The sequence below is a fragment of the Danaus plexippus genome, chromosome 25, assembly GCF_018135715.1.
Source record: "Danaus plexippus chromosome 25, MEX_DaPlex, whole genome shotgun sequence".
NCBI lineage: Eukaryota > Metazoa > Arthropoda > Insecta > Lepidoptera > Nymphalidae > Danaus > Danaus plexippus.
Window position 1 is genome coordinate 456588 of NC_083553.1, and position 26430 is coordinate 483017.

The 26430-nt window shown below is 32.5% G+C and overlaps 1 protein-coding gene across 3 annotated transcripts in view; it reads left to right on the top strand.

Annotated features, from left to right (window-relative positions):
* Window positions 1–26430, top strand: part of LOC116775096 (inactive dipeptidyl peptidase 10) — a 489500-nt gene that overhangs the window by 430408 nt on the left and 32662 nt on the right. For all 3 annotated transcript variants that reach the window (XM_061524606.1, XM_061524607.1, XM_061524605.1), the window contains one exon: window positions 4966–5173. In XM_061524606.1, the coding sequence (XP_061380590.1) occupies window positions 4966–5173 (208 nt within the window). The remainder of the gene's footprint in view (window positions 1–4965; window positions 5174–26430) is intronic.

A 26430-nucleotide genomic window follows, 5' to 3' on the forward strand; every position in this document is an offset into this window, starting at 1 on the left:
TTTATCCATTAAGTTCTTGTCTCGTGATTATTTGTCTTCCTAAATGTCGGCTATTAGTCTCCGTCCCATTATCAGATAATGAATAGTTCTTTTGAGATCCAAAGATTTGACGCAAAAGAAAATTCCAAGAAGCGATTCATCACTAAATGGTAAATATGAAGGTTTCCACTACTCTCTTCTATTATTCAATTAATAGATATATATTGAAATTATGTTTTAGTATTGACAAAACGAACAAGAAGATCCAAAAATATCAATTTGTAAAAGTATAAAAAATGTTATTAAGTTAACAGTAAACTTATTAACTAGAGGTTATTGCTGATGGAAACCTTTTCTATATTTAAATATTAAAAATCTTACTTATAACCAGAATACCGACCGCTGCCTGGAATTCGTAAAATTTCATCCTTATACGTTATCCTATGACTGCTGCGTAGATTTAAGAGCTTTAGGTTTTATATGCCTGCTCATTTTAGTTAAAAAATATATTAGAATGAAATTGTTTTATTGATTACTCAAAGAATCTGAAACGGTTCAAATCAGTTTGTATAATATTTAGTGTAAAGCTACATCAAGATGTTTTATATTTTGTAGGATTTATAAAAATATTAGTTGTAAAATCATAAAATAAAAATAATCAAATTATTTGCTTTACAAAAACAGACATGGTATACATACGAAATTAAAAAGCTAAGTTATTTCTTTTTATATCTCAAATGAAGAGCAAAAATTTAAATAAAAACTCAAAAAGACATATAATTACAATAAAGCCATATTTCTGTTAAATATACAAATTCTTATATAAACAATAAAAATAAAAGTTTTCCGTTTTGGAAACGTAACGTTTAGTTCAAAATGTTTCATCATTTCTCTTATTTCAAGAATTCTTTTAACAGTTCAATTAAAAATTCCATTTCATCTTTCAATGAGAGCAAATATTTTTAAAACATAAACCGAATTCAGTTTAAAAATTCCAAAATTATTTTCTTTGAATATTTAGTAACCTGAAACAGAGTAAAAATGCAAATAAAAAAAATTGTTCTGAAATATCTTAGTTGTGTCGACTGTTGTGTTATATTTAAATTATTCATATTTAATGTTTTCAATGAAATAAATACATATAACCCCAAAAATATTTCATTTTAATTTTAAAAGTCAAGCATTGATACAATTGTAAGGTATTGAGTACTATTGGTTTACTAAATTATTATCTAAAATAATGATTAGAGATGAAAATAATACAACCTCAAGAAAAATTTTTGCTTTTCTAAATAGTACTATGAATTAATCGCACTCTTCCTTTGACCAGCAAAAAGTCCAAGTTTAATTATATCATACAAATCATTCTCGAGGGTTCAACACACACATATAAAAAGTCCATTTGGTCAAACAAAATGGCCGTTCTCTCGGAGCCACTCGACTCCAAGGCCTCAGATAATTTACTACTTTCCCCAAGGGCGCCGACATATTTTGATATAATAAGCGACTCTTCCATATGTACGTTCATAATACTATGGAACTTAATACACACACACAACACAAACAACTGCCTTCCTTACTAATCTCATTATTATAGTCTGCCTCTCCATGTTATACCATTTCTATACACCACTTTATTTATAAAAATCACATAGTGTAAGTGTATTTTAAATATTTAAGTTAAAATCAGTACATAAGTGAATTTCATTAAATTTATATGATACACACAGTATTAATTATAATCTATCCTTTATACTGGCAGCAATGAAGCGGTGAGGCGAGGATTAAAACCAAAAATGCGTTACATCGCTTTGGAAAAATGCTGATATTCTTACGCACACGCACACACATTATGTTCACATTTTTTACTATGCTGTAAAGAAGAAAAGAACTAGACATTATATGTTGGATAACATACCGCTCATTACTTTCTTATTATCTAAATAATATAACTTTCTATTAATATGTATAGGAAGTCAATATTTATTACGGCTGAACTCTCGTCAGAGAAATTCTTTTACATAGAAGAAACAAACCGATGTTTTTACCTTAATTCTATTCCGCCTTCCTCTTATCTCGTGCCTGAAAATGTTTCAGAATATTTAATCCCATAAAAAAGCTATAACATTAAGGCATTGAAACACAAATTCATCGATAATGGAAAGTGGATTACATCCATCGATATTCAATAAAAGATAATCTGCACATTTATTATTTTTTTAATATTCAATATTACATTCTAAGGGATATAATAAAACTAAGAAATAACTTCGATTTAACTGTTTATAATCTTGTACTTATTTTTGTGATGCCAAACAATGAAAAATTCTAGGAAACTGTACTGTATTGGAAAGATGACATTTGTTTTTCTTGTTTTATACTGAAGCGATGTTAGTGATACGAAATCATTCAAAGTAGGATTCACATCGCGTTGTCTCAGTAAGTACTATTATTGAAGCGATATATACTTGTTATAGATTACAAAAAAAACAGGTTTATACTTATTAGTTGAAAATATACTTAAGATTCGAATATAAAACAATTAACTGCTATTTGCCAGTAATTACAACAACCAATATACATTTACATAATGGAAATTTGACTAGAAACGTACATTAAAAATAAAAACTATTTCGTTCACAATAAAATTGAAAGAAAAGAAGGCAAGGGATATTAATATAATTTTCAATCTAAGAATTCATTTACTAAATCTATTTAATATCAGTGTCAGAGATGAACGAACAGCGCAATAACTGAACTTTCTCTCAATAAATATAGTTAAGTACATAACGCTAACACTGCTAACATAATTAAGGAACTTACAAAGTCTTTTGTATGTTAATACACATTTACATAGAGCGGTCTCGCGTCTCTTAACTAAATTACACTGTTTGTACAAAACACACTGATAACACTTAATTAAACTATACAGGAGAACTCGTGTTCATTCCTTATAGTAGGAGAGATTATATATAATCACTATATTAGTTGAACTAATAAGTGCGTGAATTAAATATTATATTGTTTGAATACAAGCACTTTCTCTAAAAAATATATCAAAGTTTTGCCATCTTTTATTAACCACATATATGTATATAAATGAACATATTACTCTTATATATTAGATGTATATACAAGTTATTAGGAAGTTACCTTTACGTTGGACAAATTGGACAAAATAAAACATACTATTTTCTGACCTTTGTTCCTACTCCGCAATATTAACAATCAAGTCATATATATTACTTATTATCTATTAAAATATTTTGTCAAAATCCTTATAAATATACTACTTAGTGAAAAATATTAAATAGACACTTAAATATATAGTATAAGGAATTTGTAATATTGTTAAGTTGCAAGGTTCTTGTTTCTATGAACCAAAAAAACTTAATTTTAAAAGAAACTCTTACTAACTTATTAAAGCATATATAAAAAGCAGTTAGATTATAATTCCATCCACTACAAACGATATATACAATTCTTTAATAAACTTCAATAATACAAAAACAAACTTCAGAATTTTCAAACTTCACCTTCCCCTCAACCTTTTCAGAGCTCATTATTTTCTAACGTCGGCTCACAAGGTTTTATTCAATATTAACTTTGGTACCATTCAAACGTAAAATAATATAATATATTCCGAATTCTAAAAATAACTGATAACTTTTGTCATACTTCCTTTTTTTAAAGCATTTCAAAGAAATTTTACCAAAAGAATATTTCTCTTGTAAAAAAAAACTTTTCTATGACTTTGTAGTTTAGTTTAAAAAACTGAAAAATAGTATTAATTCACAAAACAGAATTAATTCACAAGCTGTTTCGCCACACGTGTGCTTGATATGCATCTTCTTACTTATATCTTTGTCTTCAATGAAATTCCAGATTGGATAAATAATCCGCTTTAATTTTCATAAGAAAATTCAATTAATAACAGACATTATAATGTGTGAGGTTACTTTATGAAATTAATCTACAGTTTCAATGTCACTTCTATTTGATGTATAATCCTGTTAATTTCTAGCGTCTTATTAATGATATACAACATACGGATAATTCTAAAAGGGGGAGTGAACCTAGGTTTACCCGGGTTGACTTAGTATTACAAGCTCTTGGGTAAAGTCCGATTAATAAATAAAATAAATTTTAATTCGGGGTCTACCCAACTCTGGCTGGGTAATGTTAAGAATTTGTCTAATTAATTAGTGAAATGGAAATCCAAAGGTATTTTAAACGTATTTTACTTGAAAAACATACAAAGGCGAACGTAATCGCTTGAAGAGCATGAACTTAATAGCTTGTATAGCAAAAACTACTAGCGGTAATTTGTATTGAAATTGAAATTATTTATTTGAGCAAGATAAACTGCTGTGACATTTTGAATTGCAAAATTTCCTGCAGCTTTGCCTAAACACTTATTTGCAGCACATTTATTTTGCAATTACACCTAAGTCAACCCGGGTAAACCAAGGTTAGCTCCACCTTCTAGCATTACCCGTAACATATAAAATATATTTTCTCATAAAATCTGCTCTACAACTAATTTTATTTAATAATATATATAAAAATTTATTAAATATCAGATGTTTCATATGTAGTCAGAGTTAAGTCAATGTATATAGCAAATAATTTTAGTTGTGAACAAAAAGGGAGCGATTTTCTATGAAATAGTCTACTTCATACAAGAATAGATTTTAAGGAAATATATTGTAATAATCCTTTGCGAATTTAATCATGAGGTTTTGAACTCTATATAATAAATCATAACCTATTCAAACATATATTTATTTTTATCTCAGTTTCGTGAACACACATTAAATTAAAAAAAGTTTTTCCGGATTCATTTTTCGTTAATACCAACGTTAACGATAATTCGTTTATATTTTTTTTAAATTGTTGTAATGTAATACGAAAAACATAACGACGTTATCTATAGGAAGCGTTTTAAATATATATTTTCAATTTGCCTTTATTTTTTTTTTCTAGGAACTAGCTGCAGCAACACCAACGCAACGGAACTGGCGCGGTATACTGATCGCATTGCTGGTTATAGCAGCGGTGTTGGGGCTGATCGTGTTCAGCATAGCGCTGCTGACTCCGGCTGGTGATGATGGCCGGGGCAGGGGCAGAAGACCGACACTCGCCGATATAATGACAGAGCACTTTAAGCCGTTTAATGGCACATGGCTATCAGGTAAGGATGACAGAATTTAAAAAGGGTTGCCGTTAATATTTATTATACTATAATAAGTTTATTCTAAGGATGGAAAAACCTTCATTACTTCAGTGTTTAAAGAATATTTAAAATATTATAACCCTCCTTAAAATATCTAAAATACTTATTAAGCTATACTTATATTCCATGTACGTTTAGTGGCATATGTAAAATACATTTCCAACATGATATTACTTCGGAAATCCGTATACCGTTATTTCTTTTTTAAGATTGTTTGACCACATTCAATATTAAATGGAATCTTTATGAAATATCAAAAATATAACTTGCTTGCCTTAAAATATTAAATAGAAAAAATTAACAAATTTTTATCTCGTTTATAAAACAAAAATTGACTCAATTACTGTATAAAGGTATAAGTATATGCTCCTTTTGAGATGGTTACATTAATTCTGACTTAACTTCGACTTTGACAGTAATTTGTTAATAGAGCTTATTAAGGTTATCATAAAAATATCTAAATCAATGTTTGCAATAAAAACGCAACAAATCCGTCGGTCACTCTATCTTGACCTTGATCCAAAACCGTATATTACGTTTTCTCGGAAATTGAAGGAGTGAGATCCCAAATTATACAGGACCACAAACCTTTCACGTGAAAGGAAAGAAATGCAAAAGGGCTGAAATAATTTATGTCAACCTGAGACCTGCTAATGGAAAATTGAGAGATTGCTTTTATTCAAAACGAAAGTTTTATACATAAGGAAAATCGTAGAAATATTTTATCATTCCTCTTAAATAAGACATTGAAGTGTTATACAATTTAGTAATGTTACAGACATCTATAAATATATAAGTAAAATATCTGTTTAAATATATTTTAATTTTACTTTATATAACGAATACTTTGATAATTATAAATATATTTTCTGTATATAAATATGCAATAAGTTAAACCTTACAGTATTTTCAAAGGATAACTTTTCTAAAAGGAAAAAACTGATGTGACTAGCAAGATATGCTTTATATAAACATTACGGTTCCTTTGACTTTATGTGTAAAACTTTTTATCTCTTTCCACTGGTCCCATTAAAGAGTCAAACAAAATATATCCGCTAATGCCGCCAGCCTTCGCGTTCATCGCCTTAGAAGAGATTCTTAGAGTCCCGTGCACCTTCGACCGCATGCTTATTAGACCTACTTCACAGTGACATAACTCTATATAAATGAGGCTCCACATTTTATGTCAATTATAAAATATGCCTTTTCTATTATATTTTTTAATTTAGAATTATAATTTCAGAAAAGTTTTAAAATTTAATATTGGTCCAATGGAAATAAAATTTCCGGATATTATTAAAAGATCAAAGAATTATATGTGTTCAGAAATAAGATCTACATGAACAGGTTCCTGTTATAAACATTTAAGTCAAGTTACAATTAGCACATCTTAACGCTGTAGTAAAAACAAGTATCATATTATAATATAAAATTGATGATTTAAAATACTTGTTAAAACCAATTCAAATATGCCTTTCTTACTCATTATTAAATTCCGTAACGTCAACGTTTTTGAAAAAAGAATTTACCTGAATAGAAACACTGTGAAGATGTCTTAATTACTAACTGGATAAAACAAGTTCGTTTCAGTTAACTCAAAACTACGTCTTCTTTCAACTGCATTTTTTCTTTTGTTAAAACACAGATACCTTTGAAAATGTAAATCCGCTGAGAAAGATAAAAACGGTAAATGTAATAGTTGTAGCTGGATGCTTTGGTAAAGTTAATAAAATTAACTTTGAATAAATTCAACAGCAGTTGTTTAAATGTATGTTTTGCATAAATAACTTCTTCTGTAAGTTATATATTGTATGTCAGGTTTATTCTGATTTCTGAATCATAGTCATTTGAAAACGATTAATACTCGAACAAAAAAAAAAACTCAAATGTCTCAAATAATATATTGTTACCATTATCATTTATTTTAATTAAAAATTTATTTACTGGGGTTAACCTAATCTGTTATATGTCTCTGTAATCCCTATAATCCTTCTACTGTACTATTCAAATCTATTTCCAAACTACAAAGAGACTATTTATTGGTATTTATATATAAACATAATACAGAATTACCAGACATTTTTATTGTAACATTCAAGCATCTCTCATATCGTGGTTTTAATATTGTAAAGTTTTGTATGTAATAAGTGTCTTCGTTGGCAATAGTGCACTTTTAATGTTTAAAATATATATTAATGTCCTTGCATACAAACACATACAAAGTTAGTTAATAACTTATACCATGTGAAACAAGGTTAGACAAAAATCTAATATTCAATTAACTAATTTTAGTAATATTTGTTTAAGTAAACAAAGTTTGAGAACAAAAATTACGTAATATGTGAATTATGTTATGAGACAATATTATAAGAGTTCCTTGGAAAACACTTTGCTAACTGGTAAAGTTTCGGCCCGTCATCTTTGTTAACTTCTGACTTACTTCCAACGATAATTTTCTATATGTTCAAGTTTTGAAACCCATTAACAAAAACTCATTGATATATTCATAAGTAAAATAACAATGGAAATTTTCAAAAAATAAAATTTTATGTAGTACAAGTAATAATTACATAAATAGCATCTAATATGATACGTATATTGTCCTATTTTCTTACTTTAAAACTGTGCCAGCAAAGAATTTCTCCTTGAATGTCTGTTAACGTTGAAGTTCAAAGAAAGAAATATTTGAAAGAAGCAAAAGAATACTAGCCCAGACTTGCTTGAAGAATACGTCTTCATTCAATTGGTTAGAATGAGAAATGCAACAATTTACTTTGAAGATTAAAAATAACTTGGCTTTTGAAAAAATATATTCCTATAAATTAAATGTAAACAAGCTATGACGGTCATTTAAAGTTAGATAAACATTCTGATTATTTCTTTGGTAGGACAGACCCAGGCGAAAAGTGTTTATTTTGAGTGGATTGATAATGTCCATGTAACAAAAATCTGAATGTATTTTCTCATACAACTGCAACAGTAAATACATGATGTATATAAGAGCATAATTAAAAATAAAGTAAACAACAATCAACACTCTCATTTTAATGAAGATGCCATCGCGATGACTTAATTATTAACTCTTTAAGACGGACGACCTTTTGTGAGGACGAAATTTCTTTAAGATTTTTTTTTCTGTTTCAACAAAAGATTTTTCTAATTCTTTGTATAAAACACGACCGTCGCGTTATATATTTTTCAAGGGAACCATAATGTTATTTAAAATAACAAAAATTATTCGTCTTCCAAGAATTTCTGACTCGTATTTTTTTAATATTATAACGATATGGTCTAGCAATAAAATAGGAAAACCATTAAAAAAATTCAAGCGAAGACCGACCCATACTTTGGATTTGATCCAAAGGGTTTGTTCATTTTATAAGCCTTGACAACCTTCAATAGACCCTTCACAATCCGATTTCATTTTTATATATTTAAAGCACGTTTCTTATTTTTCTTCCTCTTCAGCCATCGTTTATTTTCGTTTTATTAATTTCTCTCCCGTTATATCAGATAATGAGATTGTTTTTTTTTTATATATTATCGCGTAACATAACATATAACAAAAAAGTAATACAAGTAGGAAAATATTTTTAAATATATAAATATTTAAAATGGTTTTAGTTTAAGATATAAGTGAAACTATATCATTTTAATCTAATCACTTTCATTCCTGAAATCCATTTTTTATATATTACTGTGATAAAATTAAAATTTATGAATACAAAGAATTGGCTGTAGGTATGCTGCCTATCCAATTTAGATTTTTTTTTAACTCTTAAAACAACGAAATTTTATCTAAACAGCTAACGAGCAGAAATTCTCGTACTTTCGTTTGTAGTGATTCATTTCAATTACTTCAAAGAGCCTAGTTTCATCCTTTCGTTTTTCTTTACACGTCGTCAAACTGAAAAAAGCGAAATATAATCATTGTAACGCTTCTTGAATCCACAACTTTTATTTTAAATAATCAGTTTGTTCTGAAATGCATACACATATATATAAATCTAGCTTCACGTTACGTTTTAAATAGTTTCAGAGCTTTTGTAAAAGGTTGTTAAGAGGATTTGCGTAGCCGCTTTTACGAATATATATACGTTAGTTTTAAAAATGTACTAGGGGATGAGAGATTACGACTTAATCTACTCTTTATATACTATTGTTATATATTTAGAATTAATTAACTGGACTCCAAATATCGTTTTGTTTTTTATTCTCAAAGAAAGAAACAATGTTCTTTCGATTAATTTTTAGCTTTAACTCCATTGAAGTGTCTGTAAGTTATCTATATTTTTTATTTTTAGCAAGATTCAAGTGCCATTCGTGCTTTTGGCTGTTCAGAAGACTAGATCAAGAATATGCATTATGTTTATTTTTACTTCAATTAGAAAAACTGACTATCCACTAGTGATTGTTAGAAATCTTTAGGTGGCTCGTTTGAAGGTCCCTTAGTAATTTCCTGATCTCCCGTCTTTTCTTTCTCTTTAGAGTCCGTATTGTCTGTTGGTGCGTGAACATTGATAAAATAAACATATGAAGTGATATTAACTTGATAGGGGACATTTTAACCATAAATTTACTACCTTTTTGGTTTATTACGACTCTATCTATTTGCTTAATTATTATTATATCTAAAGTGTATAAAAAGACTAACATATATTCAATATTTATATTTATATCTCACTTTAATGTTCTATGTAGTGTTGTGTGAGTTATTCGCAGTAGAATTGAAACCATCCTGGTCCAAATAAAATTCTTGAAAATCTTGAATTTATTTTCCATTTCCCATAGCCGGGTCGTTTGGGTAAAAATCTGTCCGTAGAATATACTTTTCTTTTCAACCCTAAGAACACCCATTTCTTTGAAAACTTTTCGAAAGGAATCTCGACATTTTATAAGACAAATCTCAGTTGCTGGCACGATGTTTTTCATATAATGAAAATTGGTTTCATTTTGGTAGCACTACTCAACAATGGGATAACGTGTAACAATACCGCGAAAATAATTACTATGTCTTTATTAATTACGCAGTTTTTTTACAACTTTAGAGTAATATGCAAATAGCGTTTTGTTTTTACTTGTTCATTGTGGTCTTACGATAAAATAAAATTACGAGTTATTTGACTGTTCACCAAATTATACTATTACTGACGAGTAAAATGCAGCTCTATTAATAACTAACTTTACATGTATATGTAATATGTACAATATATACATGTTTCAAACGTTTTTATAACTTCTTATTTTAAATATGAACATTATTTCCTATCATTGTTCGGTTATCTGTCAGAGATATTTTTATAGTATTGTTCTTATAACGTTTCCACAAATCTAATAAAGTTGTAACTCAATGTGACGCATAAACGAATGTACATACATAAACGTTTCTGTTACTTGTATATTAAAATATTAATTAAGACCGGCTCGCAAATATTATTTGTCCGAAACATCTGTCGCCTTCCGCTGGTTTAATTTCAATGTTCGGGATTTTTAATGCCAACTTAATGTTTGTGCTGTGATAGCTTGTAATATGCAACTATTATAATATACTACCGCTATTACAGACTATGTTAATAAAATATATTTACCTTCTAGACAAATTAAACTTATAACTTTATTTTATGTTCTTAACAAGGCTTTTCAAACCATTAATCTAGTACTACACTATCACATTTATAAGTTTATTTATCTTAATTAATTTCTCTGAAATATAATTAGCCTTTTCTGGGTGTCCTAAATTATTGAAAAAATATAATGTGTACCTACAGTGTACATACAAAATTATTTAGTTCAATGATTTGTTATAAGAAATTATTTAAAAAGTATTATTTTAATAATATCACTTTATGGTAATAAAATTGACCCCGTGCATTGAAATTATTTTATTGAAAAAAGAAAAGTAAATCAAAATTAAAATGGCTTACGAACAATATTTTAAGGCACTTGTGATTTGTTTGATAGATACCGCCCACAGAGATCTTCCGATTTATCTATAATTATATCTTAGTTCTCTCAAAGTAAAATCAAAGACAATAATTATTAAAGAGTGTGTATATCCAAATAGAGTCAAAACACAACACAAACTTATTATGACTAATATTATTCTGTCATCCATTATCACAAATATGAACACAAGGCCTAAATTCATTTAATAATACTCTCACGTTTTCATATTACATCGCTGTCAAATATAGAATGTGTGCACACAATAAAAGCCTTTACAATACTATCAGAAACATACTACGAGTGAGACTTGAACGAATAATACATTGGTTTGAGTTTATATTCTCATAATAATAACGAGTGGTTGTCGGTAGCGAACCGAATAAGATCTATAAATTAGTTTCAAAAGATAATAATTAGTAATAAATAATTTGTTTCCAATTTTATTGTATTAGACTCCGATTTAAATTGTTATTTAACAATATTCAATTAAATATTTATTTGGTAGAGCATCATTCATCATATCTTAGTTAGATATAAAATTATATTTATATATATATACACTGTGTATTATAATATGTTATTTCTCCTCTCACTAAGAACGTGGCGGAATTGTACAAATAAAAAAAAAGTTACAACTCATTAGGCTTATCGATATTAACGTCTGGAAAAGTTCCCAACAATTTTATCCAGCTTTTAAAATTTCCAGTTTTGCTTGCGAGTATACACTCTTAGATGAAAATATTTTATTAGTTGGCATTAAGCCAGAATTAAATAATTGTTTTCAACTTCTCACTTAAGATCTCTGAATGGACATTCCAATTACTCAAAGGCGCATCAATTATAAAGTCTTGTTATAGTTATTTTTAGATAATTATCAGTCTCTTTGTAGGGTTCTTGGGCGAGGGTTACCTGTCATTACTTAGTCCGTTAAACCAGAAGAGATTCCATCTAGCCGTATTACATATAACCTGACCCTCGAGCGCATAACATTAGGACAATATAACCATAGTATAAAATTTTATTATTAGGATAAAAAAACATATCACACACATACATATTATATATAATTAAATACATACATATTATATATAATTAAATACATACGTATTATATATAATTAAATATACATATGTCGATAGTAACTTTATAAATAAAATTTATTTTATTAATAGTATGTTACGGACAATAATTTTAATCAATATAATTTAAATGCATTTGATGTTGCAGTATTTTTTCACGAGCTCGCAGACGACTAAGTGGATTAACCGGCGTCTCAATGATAATAAGTTTAGCCAGTTAGTTACTAGATAACAATTTAAAATAGTTTTATTGTTTCAGCAATTCTTAAATTAGCCGCGAAGATGATATCACTATACTATAAATAATTTTAGGTACATTTAAAAGAAAATTGTAGATTTTTATGAGAATAAAATGTTGTGTATTTGATATGAAGTTTATCATGTTTTTTTTTAAAGTAATAATATGTTAAAGAGTACGGCGTTCAATTTTATTAGTTAGTTTGATTTTTTTTTTAAAGGCTTTAATTTGAGAATATACTTTCTTCTAAAACCTAAACCATAACCTTATACAACTTTGACAACATTAAACTTTAATAATGTTAATTTTATTAAGATTTTTATAAAAACTGCTGTTTTAGAAAATTTATATATTAAACCCACTGCTCTTTTTTTTACAAATGTTTGTCTATAATTTCCTTATGTACAAAACTAATATTGAAACCAAAATACTAATATAATGTGTAACGGAAAATATTTAAAATGATTTTCATAATAATATATTTTGTATCAATAAAAAGAAATGTTTAAGTATAACCCGCGTCCTAATAATGCTAGCCACCTCCTCAAGTGTTTAGCAGTGAGACGTATCAACAAGACGCACAAGGGATATTTGATGACATATAAATCTCCGGATAAACTTGTTACAGTTTGTCTTTATAAGTGGTATGAGTAAATTATTATTATTTTTTTATTTGTTGGGCTGGACTGAAATATTTTTTTTAAAGTATTAGAGAAAAACTTATTACTTTTACTTATTTTTATATATAAATGTTTTGCACATGTTGTCTTCTCGTCTAAGAAAAAAAATGGAAATTATATATATATATATTTTTTGTCTTGGTGGTTTCTTCGGACCTATCTTAGGATATATATGTATATCTTGTGCCATCGTAAATCATGTAAATCTCATGGGCAGAAAAGACCGTCGCCTATGAACATCCGCATCATACATGTTGCGGATGCGTTGCCAGCCTTGATTGTTGAGGAAAAGGGAGGGGTGGGAATTAGGAAATGGCAGGAAAAGGTGGGAACGGGGAAAAGGCATCCGGCTCTCTCACTCATCGGACAAAAAACAGGCATTAAAGACTACTTCACGTCGATCTTCTGTGAGAGAGTGGTATTTCCCCGGTCGAGCCAGCCCATATTCGTGCTCTAGTAAATTGACAATTTTTTTAATTTAAAAATCAAGAGACGATATTTCTCAGTATTACATGTATTCATTGTGCTGGTGCCCGGTCCATCGCGTTGTAGAGAGAAGAGCTTTAACAGTGGGTGGGACTTGCGACCCAGATGTAGGTTTAAGGGGCCCCTATCTAAAGCGCGTTAAACGTTCACCTCCCTCGTCCTAGAACCTCTCTCTACCTAATATAATTTGAAACGAACCTACTAGGGCTGCCTTGGTGATTTTTATAGTTTTATATTTACATTTTGCTAAATCTTTACGCCTTTACAGCAGCCACGATTACGAGCAGACGAGATGAAATGATGACTTTCGCCGAAAAAAACCTAGTTCATAAAATATCCATAAATAAAACTTCTTATTAGTACCGATCGTCGTGTTAGAACAGGGTTTTCCTAAAATTCAAAAATCAAAAACCGCAATCTTCGAAAGTAACTATGGGGTTTTCCAATAGGGACGCTTGAACTTTGACAGCTGATTGCGGCCATGTTGTTTGAGTGACAGCTGTCAAATGCAGTGTGTTATATTCATTCCGTCCTCCCAAACCACCATGGCAGGTTACAGTGTCGAGCAGCACGTGCAAATCATAAAATTGTTTTATGAAAATGGGTCTTCAGTTCGAGCAACGTTCCGCGCACTTCGCCCGTTTTACGGTCGCGATGATCGTCCTGCCGAGTCGACTATCCGTCGATTGGTGGACAAATTCGAGTCAACCGGGTCAGTTAACAATCAGCCGGTTCCCGTGCGTCAACGTAACGCGAGATCTGCCGAGAATATCGCCGCTGTGCGCGACAGTGTCCTCGAAAACCCGCGGCAGTCAATTCCGCGTCGCGCACAGGAACTCGGCCTTTCGCAGACGACAACTTGGCGAATTTTGCGTTGTGACTTGAGCCTGCACCCGTACAAGATCCAGCTGACCCAAGAGCTCAAGGTTAATGACCATAGACAGCGCCGTGTGTTCGCTGACTGGGCATTAGAGCAGTTGGAAGTTGACGCCGATATTGGCAAAAAAATCATCTTCAGCGACGAGGCGCATTTTTGGATGAATGGCTATGTCAACAAGCAAAATTGCCGTATTTGGGACGAGACCAATCCACACGAGGTTCACCAAGTGGCAATGCACCCGCAGAAAGTGACTGTTTGGTGCGGATTTTGGGCCGGAGGCGTGATTGGTCCGTATTTTTTCGAAAACGATAATGGTGTGGCCGTCACCGTCAATGGTGAGCGATACCGGTCGATGATAACCAACTTCTTTTGGCCTGAAATCGAGAATATGGATCTGGACAACATGTGGTTTCAACAGGACGGCGCTACGTGCCACACAGTACACGCTACGATGGAAGTTCTGCACGAGCAATTTCTGGACATGGTCATCTCGCGCGGAGGCGACGTGAACTGGCCACCGAGATCGTGCGATTTGACCCCGCTGGACTTTTTCTTGTGGGGTTTTCTTAAGTCGCAGGTCTATGCCAACAAGCCGCAAACCACCGATGCCCTCAAAGTCAACATACGCCACGCCATCGATCAAATACAGCCCGATTTGTGCGCCAGAGTCATCGAAAATTGGACCTTTCGTGTGCGCGCCACCAACCGAAGCCGTGGCGGTCATTTGAATGATGTCATATTCCATACATAATGGGGTCGATAGACCTTCCAAATAAAAAAAAAATTTCGCAAATATCTTTCCTACATGTATTTTTTTTTGCATTTCAAAGATCAAGCGCCCTTAATGGAAAACCCTATATATGCAACGTAACGTAGGTATATAATTCACTATCTGTTAATAGATAACAGTTACCCATAAGTACTAAGACATCACAAAAAAATAAAATTAATATTTTTCTTTTGAAAATAACAAATACACCTTACAAGATAAGAGTAACTTCCTGTTTGCACGTTTAATGTGACTTTCGTACTTCTGCTGTCTTATACTAAAAGGTCATCATTTTGACACATTGCTGCATAAAACCTTCTTGTGTAAATTGTAAAGTTTGACTGACTTTAAGGTCGGCCGCTGTCATGGAAACTTTTGTGTTACTCATTTTTTAAAATTTCTTGAGATTTTTGCATGAATTCAGAGCAGGTAGTTTTTTTTCTAATTTGTACCAATTGGTTAACTTTTTTATTGTGACAGTATTATATACTTATTATATATAAAATAAAATTAAAATATTTTAACAAATGATGTCCACATTAGATAACTTATCTCGTAGTAGAGATTTCTGACAAAAATCCTTTTTATATAAGATACAAGTCTAGGTGATAATGATAAGATAAACAAAATGAAATATTATTACTATATGAATTTTTTTTAATGAAAAAACTTCAACCACCTTAAAGAAATCCTACAATCATAGTCGATTTCATATTTTCACAAAGCCTGCTCTATTTCTCAGAATTAAGCTCCTATCCCAGATTAACTTAATTACTGGGATAGACAGACCCAGAGCCGGTTATAAAGCTATTAGTTGCATCATTATAATAAACATAGTCCGCATCACTGGTCGGTGTGTGGGGAGAGAGTGTTCCCTTAAGCAAGCATTTATAATGCACGACACTTTTAAACATTGTTAATAAAATGCAATGACTTTTACCTTATTATATTAAACTAAAAAGTCCTTAAAAGATGGTTCAATATAAAATGGTGGTAGATAGTCCTTTCAATACACATAAACATTTTTAACATTATATAATATCAAGATAACTCTTTGAGACCCGAAATTGGCTTTGAAAGCTTATAAAGCCGATGAAAAGTAAAAATTTTCACGTGACTGAAAAATGACTTCATATCCGGCCTGAGAGTGGAAGAACTTTTTACGTTAAAAGTTGTTTGACGTTAACGTGGCTTACGGCTTTCAAATCGCGATTTGAATTTCATGGCATGAAGAAAGTCATAAATACTTATTATATTATAAGTACAATCTACAGGTCTATACTACTATATCTAATATATATATGAATATATTATATAGAACAGATTCTATAGAGTATAATACTGGGATTTCAATTACGTTATTAATTATTTTAAATTGACCAACACTATTCCTTAATGTTCATGTTGTTTTACTTTAGACCAAATTATTTTTATAAGACGTTTTATTCGCATATCACCTTACGTACATATTTGATTTAATTCTGTAAAAGCTGTAACAATTTACACTATCTGAAATAATATATAAAATATTTTAAGTAAATGATGACGAAATACCTTCTATTATCATTAAAAATAAAGCACTTTTTTTCTCGAGTTGTTTAATGTTCATCATCATCATCATCATCACAAGAGTCTGTGCAGACTCATCGTGGTCATCACCTAGCAATGATCCGTATACAAGATGACTTCCATGGGAAGATAGTTGCAATGGTTTCCCCTTGCCTTCTGCACCAGCACTTTTTTGGAGCTATTTAAACCCCAAGGCTTGTTGTAGTCTCTTCCAACCCAGCCTCTCTTCCCGGCTGGGCTTGTAGTTATCCCACCACTGTTCGGTATTTAATATTATATATTTTATTCCACCCAATAAAACAAACCCAGCCAACCCGAGTCAGACATTAAGGCATCAAGCCCGATCTTTCTTTTATTTTTATTTTTTATACTATTGAAAGGTCTCACTGAGAATATAAATATCATCGGGAACAATCGGAGGCCGTAATATTTTAATAAGTTTTTTTTCTGTTATATTATTATGTATTTATTAAATTAAATAAATAAGTATCTTTGGATATATGTGTATTAAAAAGCTTTAATTTATTGTATGGTTTAAAATATACGTATAAAATCGATTGCCCAGGTTTAATGTATACTACCTGGAAACTGAGAACACACAATAAAACTAAGAGAAAATTTAATAAAAAAAATGGTCAAAGCACGCAACTAGGAATTACCTTTATTATTTTTTGTGAAAAAAATCATTCAGAAATTCATGTTTAGTTACCATTTTAACGCCTTATAAGGAAAAAGGGTTTTTAGACTTAGTAATGAAGGTGCTATTGTTATGATCCTAGTACACTAAAAGCTTCTATTTGAAAATCGTTTTCTGTGTGACCTCAACGACTTCGACGCTGTAATGCTTAATGAACTAGTGAATGAATCTGAATGTAAACCCATTACACGCAAGATCGCATCTTCATCAAGTTTAAAGTGATACTCACATACACGAGTGTGTGCTACGATCCGATTACGAGTAACCGCTAAAAGTAACGAATGAATCTATACGTCATTATCGACATACTGATACTTGGATTTTATATCACCTCCACTTAAATTAATGCATAGTATAGAATACTTTTTATGTTTTTTTTTTTCGTGAAAATTAGATAAAACTATATTTTTATTGAATGGTAAACCACATTCCAGGTAAACTACGACACTTATTTAAACATAATTAACGAGCTATATATAACTTTTAAAATTATAACCTACACCTAAGACAACATGATTGCCTCGATGTTAGGATAGCAATACCGTCACATTGCTTGTGTGGTATCAAGAATATATTTGTTCACACGGCAGGTTTGATCCGCGGAGTCAGCAACATCACTTATATGATATTTTACCCAAACAGCGGCGGAATTCAGACGATGTTCGTTGAATTTTTAATATATTTTTCTTGTACGTAGTGCAAAAAAATATTGAAAACCAGAGTTTATTGTAAGATTATTGTATTCAAGAAGAATGAGCTGAATTTATAAATAAAAAATTTAAAAAGCATGAAAAACTTTAAAAAAAGGCATAAAATATGAAATATTTTAAATCAGATAATGAGTTTATTACAAAAATTACAACAATTATTGTTATGAATAGTACGTATCTGCATCGGTCGTGGAAATTTGGCGCTATGCCAAATAACGACTGAACTTGGAAATGAAAAAAAAAATTCAACTAACAGCCGTAGAAGTAACTAATTTGTCGGAGTGCCTTCATGTGATTGAATCGGATGAAAAAGTATCCATTTCTAGAGCCGTAAGTGATAGTGAACATCGTCAATTACGTCACATATTGCAGAGAAATAGGTTTTTTTAATGAAATTAAAAAAGTAGAATGAAAATTTCATGGAAACCACCAAGTCACATCTGTAAACTTCAGAATATCCCATTTCAGGTGCTTTTCCAATGAGGCTATAGTGCACTAACTCGAACCGGTCATTAAATCATTGTATGGATTTTTTTCGCGATATGATGTACCGACTTTGTAAAATAAATACTTTATGGTTGTTAAACCCGCAAAACATTTAATTTACAAACTCCAGTGAAGACACGGCAGCTTAATTGAGGTAACCTCCGAGACGTAATATTCTGAAAGTCTCCTTCTTCTTCCTGGCAATTATCCCAGCATTAGCCAGGGTCTGCCTTCCTGCTCAAACTCCTCCACTTTGCACGGTCTTTAGCATCCGCGGTGGTAAGTCCATTGGCTCTCATATCCTGCTTCACGGTGTCCAGCCATCGCTTTCTTGGGCGTCCTGGGGGTCTTGCTCCAGGGACCGTCATATCAAGGCAAATTTTTCCGACGTAGTTCTCAGGCCGGCGTGCAACGTGGCCATACCATCTCAGGCGACTCTCTTGAAGCTTATCCGCTACGTCACGGACTCCAAGACTACCTCGGATAAATGTGTTACGTATACGGTCAGCCCGCGTTACGCCACACATCCACCTCAGCATCTTCATCTCCGTGACGTGAAGCTCCTGAGTGTGCCTGGACAGTGTTGGCCAACATTCGCTTCCATATAAGAGAACCGGTCGGATTATGCTCTTGTATATTAGTCCCTTGAGCTTGGTAGGTATTCTGCGGTCGCAGACCACACCTGTGACCTCACGCCATTTCGCCCAAGCAGCGCTGATCCGGGCTTGGACATCGTGATCGATGCCTCCGGACTCATGCAGAATAGATCCAAGGTACCTGAACTTTTCCGATTTAACGGCTGGTTCAGGTCCTATATGGATAGTGCAAGAGGCCGGGCTTCCGCAAGCCATGTACTCGGTCTTCGTCACATTTAGTTTAAGACCACCGTTCTCAAGCGTACCCTTCCAGAGGTTCACTCTTCGCTCTAGCGTCAACCTGCTCTCATCAATGAGCGCTATGTCATCGGCATACATCATCAGCCATGGAGGCTGGTCCTGGATGTTAGCCGAGACAGTGTCCAGCACTACATTGAACAAGAAGGGGCTAAGAGCCGAGCCTTGGTGAACCCCTACTGAGATCGGAAAGGGTTTTGTATCGCCAACAGCAGTCCTAACCATTGAAACGGAATCGCGGTACATGTCTCTGATGATGTCAATATAGGCCTCAGGGATCCCTTTGAATCGCAATGCCCACCAGATACATTGACGAGGCACGCAGTCAAAGGCCTTCTGCAGATCTAGGAATGCGACATGCAGAGCTCTCCTTTTTTCCCTGTATGCCTCCATCAGAGTTCTGATGGCAAAAATGGCGTCCAAGGTGCCCGATCCTGGCTGAAATCCATATTGACATTCCGAGACAGTACACTCTCGGCGGAGCCTGAGGTCAATCATACGCTCAAAGAGCTTCATGGTGTGACTCATGATCTTAACGCCCCTATAACTACCACAATCTTGAACACTGCCCCTGCCTTTGTATATAGGGGTAATGTAACTATAACGCCACTGATGTGGCATAGTCCCAGTGTTCAAGACGCGGTTAAAAAGGTCCGTCAGTATGTGCACACCAAGAGAGCCCAATGATTTCCACGCTTCGATCGGAATATCGTCAGGTCCCACCGCTTTCCGATTCTTCATGCGTCGAAGACAATTCCGAGTTTCGTCAGGTGTTATCGGGGCAATAAGTCCAAGATTAGGAGGTATTTCGGTTGGAAGACTGCACGGGTGCTGAGTATTTAGCAACTCCTTGAAGTAGCATCTCCATCTCTCCTTCACAGAGGCATGATTACACAGCAACGTGCCTTGGGAATCTCTGACGCTAAGACATTTTGCGATATCTTGCGTCGCCTTATCCCGAGCTCGTGCCAATTTGTAAATGAGCTTCTGCCCCTCCGCAGTTTCAAGTGTATCATATAATGGTGATAACCTATCACTGCGGGCTCTGGCAACAGCCCTTTTACTGGCACGTTTCGCTGTTATGTACTCTAGTCTGTCTTCAGGAGAGTTTGATTGCTGCCACTTCTTAAAGGCAGTCTTCTTTTCACGAATCACCTCCTGCACTTCGTCATTCCACCACCATGTCTCCCTGTCAATGACCCGTCCTCCCTTAGAAAGGCCTAGAACTCGTTTACCTGCTGTGATAATTGCTGACTGGGCTCGATTCCAAACTTCCTGAGCAGTTTCGGTATTAGTCGACAGATTTTGACTCTCAACCTCTGCCCGAAAGCTGGTCTGCATCGTTCCATTCAGCAACCACCACCTGATGCGAGGCTTACGTTTCTCGGCCACTTTCTTTTTCGGGGTAACGACATAGTCCATGACAAGAAGTCGATGTTGGGCTGTCAGGCTTTCACCAGGAATGACTTTACAGTTAGTCACCTTGCCGATATGACACCGTCTGGTCAGCAGATAATCTATTTGGGTTGAGTGGGACCCGCTCTTATACGTGATGAGGTGCTGTGGAGTCTTTTGGAAGAACGTGTTCACGACGGCTAAGTCAGACGCAATACAGGTTCTGAGAATATTTTCTCCCTCTGCATTGCGGCGACCATAACCAAAACCACCGTGTACACGATCAAACGTTTCCGCAGCCCTACCTACGTGGCCATTTAAGTCCCCCCCAACTATGATTACTTCAGCAGCTGGTATAGCACGTAGAACCTCTTCAAATTGCTCCCAGAATGACTCTTTTTCGGACCCGCTACTTCCAGCCTGAGGAGTATAAGCACTGATCAAGTTAGTAATCACTCCCTCGATCAGTACCCGCACCCGCATCAGGCGGTCGCAGCGACGATCGACTTCAAGAAGACCATTCCGAAGCTCTTCAGATAGCACTACCGCTACACCAGCTTTACCTGAAGGCGACCCAGTGTATATCAGCCGGTAACCCTGTCCGATGTTCCGAGACTTATTGCCCTTCCAGCGAGTTTCCTGGAGGAACGCACACTGGACCCGACGTCTCATGAGTACGTCTGCGAGTTCTCTGCATCGTCCGGTTAGAGAGCCAATATTCCACGTTGCAAAGCGGAGTTTCCTTTGGGGTACTAACGTCTTTAGCCGTGCCCGTACTTGACACGGTAGCCCTTGCCCACTTATCGCAGGTGTAGGGCGATGTGCCTGCGCGTCGTTTATCGGCGACGCCCTAGCCGTACCCAGTCCATAAACTTTTGCAACCATAAGAGTGGCGGGAGTGGTTTTAACGGAGCGACTGCCGTCTGACCTCCAAAACCCCGTTTTACGGGTAAAACCAGGAAAGGAAAAGATAGAGAAGGGGGGAAAGAGGTTAGGAAGGGGAATGAGGGGAGGTACAGGACACCACCTTCATGGACTGAGGATAGAGGTATGAAAGTGGTGGCTCGAGGATCCGGGGTCGCGTACCCGTATGCCCAAGGCTAAATATCGGAAAAATACTTAGTAGGACACCCTCTGGATATAAATATTCTGAAACGTAATATTCTGAAAGTAACTGTTTCAAACTCCGCACGGGAAAATCAATGTGGCATAGTACATTCTCTTTGAATTTTATCGATAGATTTATACTGTAGTATCGAAAATTTAAGCAAACAAACAAAACATTTATTTATTATTTACTCACTGAATTATTGAATGATTTGAATTCAAACATATTACAGATTAACGAACTGAAATTACTTACGTAACGATGAACGCGACATTTTTGAATAGTTCAATATTCCACCGAAACAATTTGGAATTACTACTATTTTTATCTATATTATATATATATAAATATATATATACGACTTGATTGGTATGAAGGTTTATCGTTTGAATTTAGACTACCTTATAATATCTCTGCTAGATTTATTAATTTCATAACGGTTTCAAATTTTAATAATAATGTAGGTTTAGTCCTAGACGTTATAGAAGAGGCTAGAGTGCTAACGCTTAATAATCAACGAGCTTATGTTAGTAGTAACAATAGACCGAAACAAAAAAGTTGAATGAAATTACAAAGCGACGATTTTGATTCAAAGCAAATTAATAAATATATATTTTTTATGCCAAACTTAATTCCGTTTGATATAAGCCTAATGTTAAACGTTTTTTTATAAATTATTACCGCATACAGTATTTTCTATTAGCGGTTTATTCGTAATAATACAATAAATAACAACAAAAAATGCTTTGAAACTTGAAAAATTGCTACAATATGAAATTTTTTTTTTTAATATGTAGGCATAGGAAAATAACAGATAAATAATTACCTATTACGTTGTAAGAATAATTTAATCTGTCAGTGACATACGAAGATTAACAATATTCATATTAAAATAATACAAAGAGATCAAATTAGAAATTAAATCGTTGAACTTGATATCATAACACAAGGAGCTCGGTGTTAACAGAAAGCACCTATATTATCATATATTGTAATAAACATAGTATATACTGCGATATTATTTGTAAAGCCTCTGTAAACGTCTCTTTCTACTCGTCCTGACATGTCTTTTATCGCATTCAAAACTTCCGAGAACTACACACAATATACCATTTTATTATCGCATCTCGTGCTCACACCTAGACATCTTTTTAATATCCTGGAAAAGCGACATGTGACAGATTTGTAATGGTATTTTTCTTTTTTTGTTTTTAATTAAACGCTTGAGATACATAATATGCACAAACATAAATTTCGTTCTTTGAACTTATAATTTAGGTGTTTGAAGCTCTCTATAAAAACAATTTCTCTAAAAAACAATCAAATATTCGGAAACTACATTTACACTCTCGCCTCGTACCTCGTCTTGTGCTTCGTCTCGTATCACAGCTCGCATCTCTCGACGCAAGCGCTGCGAGGCGAAAGACAAGACGCGAGGCGACTCGTCTCGCGACTTGTACGCGAGTGTAAATCTACTATGAGTGACACGAGACGCCGAAGCCTGCTTACACTTTGCATATATCTTATATATTTAACTCGAACCATACAATCTATATTTGATTTAGGACCTGTCATACGTGTCACCTAAACCGTTCGATTTATTTATTTTATCTAGGCGAACAAATTTTATCAGATAATTTATCTAACCATTTATTCGAAAAACTATAAAGAAATAGTATCATTTTATGGATTTATTCTGCAGAATTTTGTACAAAATTGAGTTTTCTGCGATTTTTTTAAAGATATACTCGTACAAGGTAATTTTCTGAAATTTCATTTATAAGCAGTTTCACATGCAATAACGAGTTACATCGCGCACAGATATATGTATATAAAAAGTAGTTTGGTCTTAGGTAACACAAAATACTCAGAGAAATAATTAGGTCATTTTAAAGCTAAAATATTTAAAAAATGTCTCAATGTTTAAAATACAAATTAATGTAATATCAATTCCTTCAGAATATAACAAACTCACAAGAATATAACTAGCGGATTTTAATTCTTGAATAGTTCAATCAGAACCATCCAGGGTGTATGTACATGTATGTATGTCCTTATGTTACCATGTATTACATACGTATATATTTTGAGTTTTCATTATTGCACAGTTATTTAATTCACTGAATTTATAATTAAAGAATATTTTTTTATATTTACCTTCAACAGATAGGAGCGTTGTGCTTGATATTTGATTATAATAACGGCCGATGTTGCGCTAACAAAGGGAATATATTAAAGTTGTTTTATGCATTGAAATTTAAGTGAGTCGCAACTGATGGTGCTAATAATGTTATACTTTAACAGGTTACATTGAAACAATGTGTTATACTCGATCCCTAAGTTTTCAGATGCTGTTTTGGAATATAAAACCCATAAAGATATTTCAAAATATCTTTTACCTTTAATTCAGGTATGTTAGTTTTTAAAATAAATAGTTTTTTAATAAAACAGTAACCCATCTTTGACATCGAAATCAACATAATTGAGATGTTCACTTTATAAAAGATATGCTATAAAACAATTATTCAATACCAATTTCACATTACAGGGAAATTATTTCTCATCTCATCTCATCTCATCTCATCTCATCTCGGTAACATCATGTTTCTAAAGATGCTTAGTATTTATAACAAAATATTACTCGTGAATATAAAACAACTTCATTAATAACTCCTAATGATATTTCTATGTTCGTGACACATTGGCAGCGACGATTTATAATCTTATGATTTTTTCATTTATAAGATTATGTATTGTATAATGAATACCAAATAACGCGTGTTGTGTATAGGATTTAATCATTTAGTTTATTAATACAAAAATATTCAGATGTTTAAAGAGTCCAGCTTTACTCTCCATTTCTTGTACTGTATCAGTCTCATTATGGCTATGGCTCTCGAAACCTTTATTTAAAGTTTTTGTTATCTTTTCTGTCATCATCATTTGCAGAATTAAAACGAGAAAGTCTTCAAAATATTATAATATTGTAAATGTTCATCTTTAAGGCTTACACTCTTAACATTCAATTTAAAAAACATTCAGAATTTAAAATAAAAAAAGTTGTGAATACTTTAAAATCTTTTAAATATAATTAATTTAAATTCATATAAAGAATTTATCAAGTAAGTATATACTTTTCGAAACTAAAAATTGTACTAATATAACTATTTTACTTGTATAAAATTACTTAATTGCTTAATTATAACTTCGGAAAAACTTATTGATAAGTATTCTGAGACACCTGAGGAAGTCCGGAGGTGTTGTTCCACATGTATTGTCGTTTTAGACTTTATAAGATATAGGAAAGAAGTCCTGACAGTCACGCACTAAATTCTATAATAAGCACGTTACATCGATCTTCCACTTCGACGGAGTAATTTTTTTTTATGGAAATTCCAAAGATCTAATTATAAGAGGGATTAAATTTTCATTTTCGAGAGGAAGCTTGTGGAATAATCTAATCTTTAGTAATAGATAGATATAATAATCTTATTCTTGAACTAGCAATTTATGAACACAGATATAAAAAAAAAAACAAACACTTATATAAACTTTATAAAAAAAATAGTTTTAATTACTTATTTAGTTATATCATCTACAACTTTTCTCTTAAATATCACTTTTCTTAAACATAAAAGAAAAACAAAAGGAGATCTATAATTTTTTTCAACATACATCTAACTTTCGTTTTACTTACGACACGATTCATATCACAATTACTTGTTTAGTGACATTTTTAAAACACTTTTATTTTCATCATTTGACAACGTGAACTTGGATTGTACACAGAAAGGGTATATCAAGGATGAATGCAATTTAAATTCATCAGAATCCAAGTTATGGCAACGTTTTTACGACCTGACCTGCACAATTTATTTCCGCCATAGACCCGAGCACAATTGATCGTCCGGTGCCTGAATTAGCCGGATAATCGCTCTCCGAGTGGTGATTTAGAAAGTTTGAAAATGAATGATGAGAATTTGAGCAATAAGAAAATTTATTAGAGACAATATTTTATTTAGACAATTTTTTTTTATCTTGCGCTCCAATTAAAAACTAAGATGTAATACCAAGTATTTTATTTTAAGAAATATTGATTACGGAACAGATAAGATTTGTAAACACCAAAAAATTTTTTTTGTATAAACTGAAGTGTGCTTGGCTTTAATTTCAACTAAGGTTCTTGTATTTTGAAACGAAGCAGAAGATGGTATACGCACGATCTTAGTGATAGCCTTTCTATTTACTTTTAGCATAAGAACACTAAATTTTATGGCAA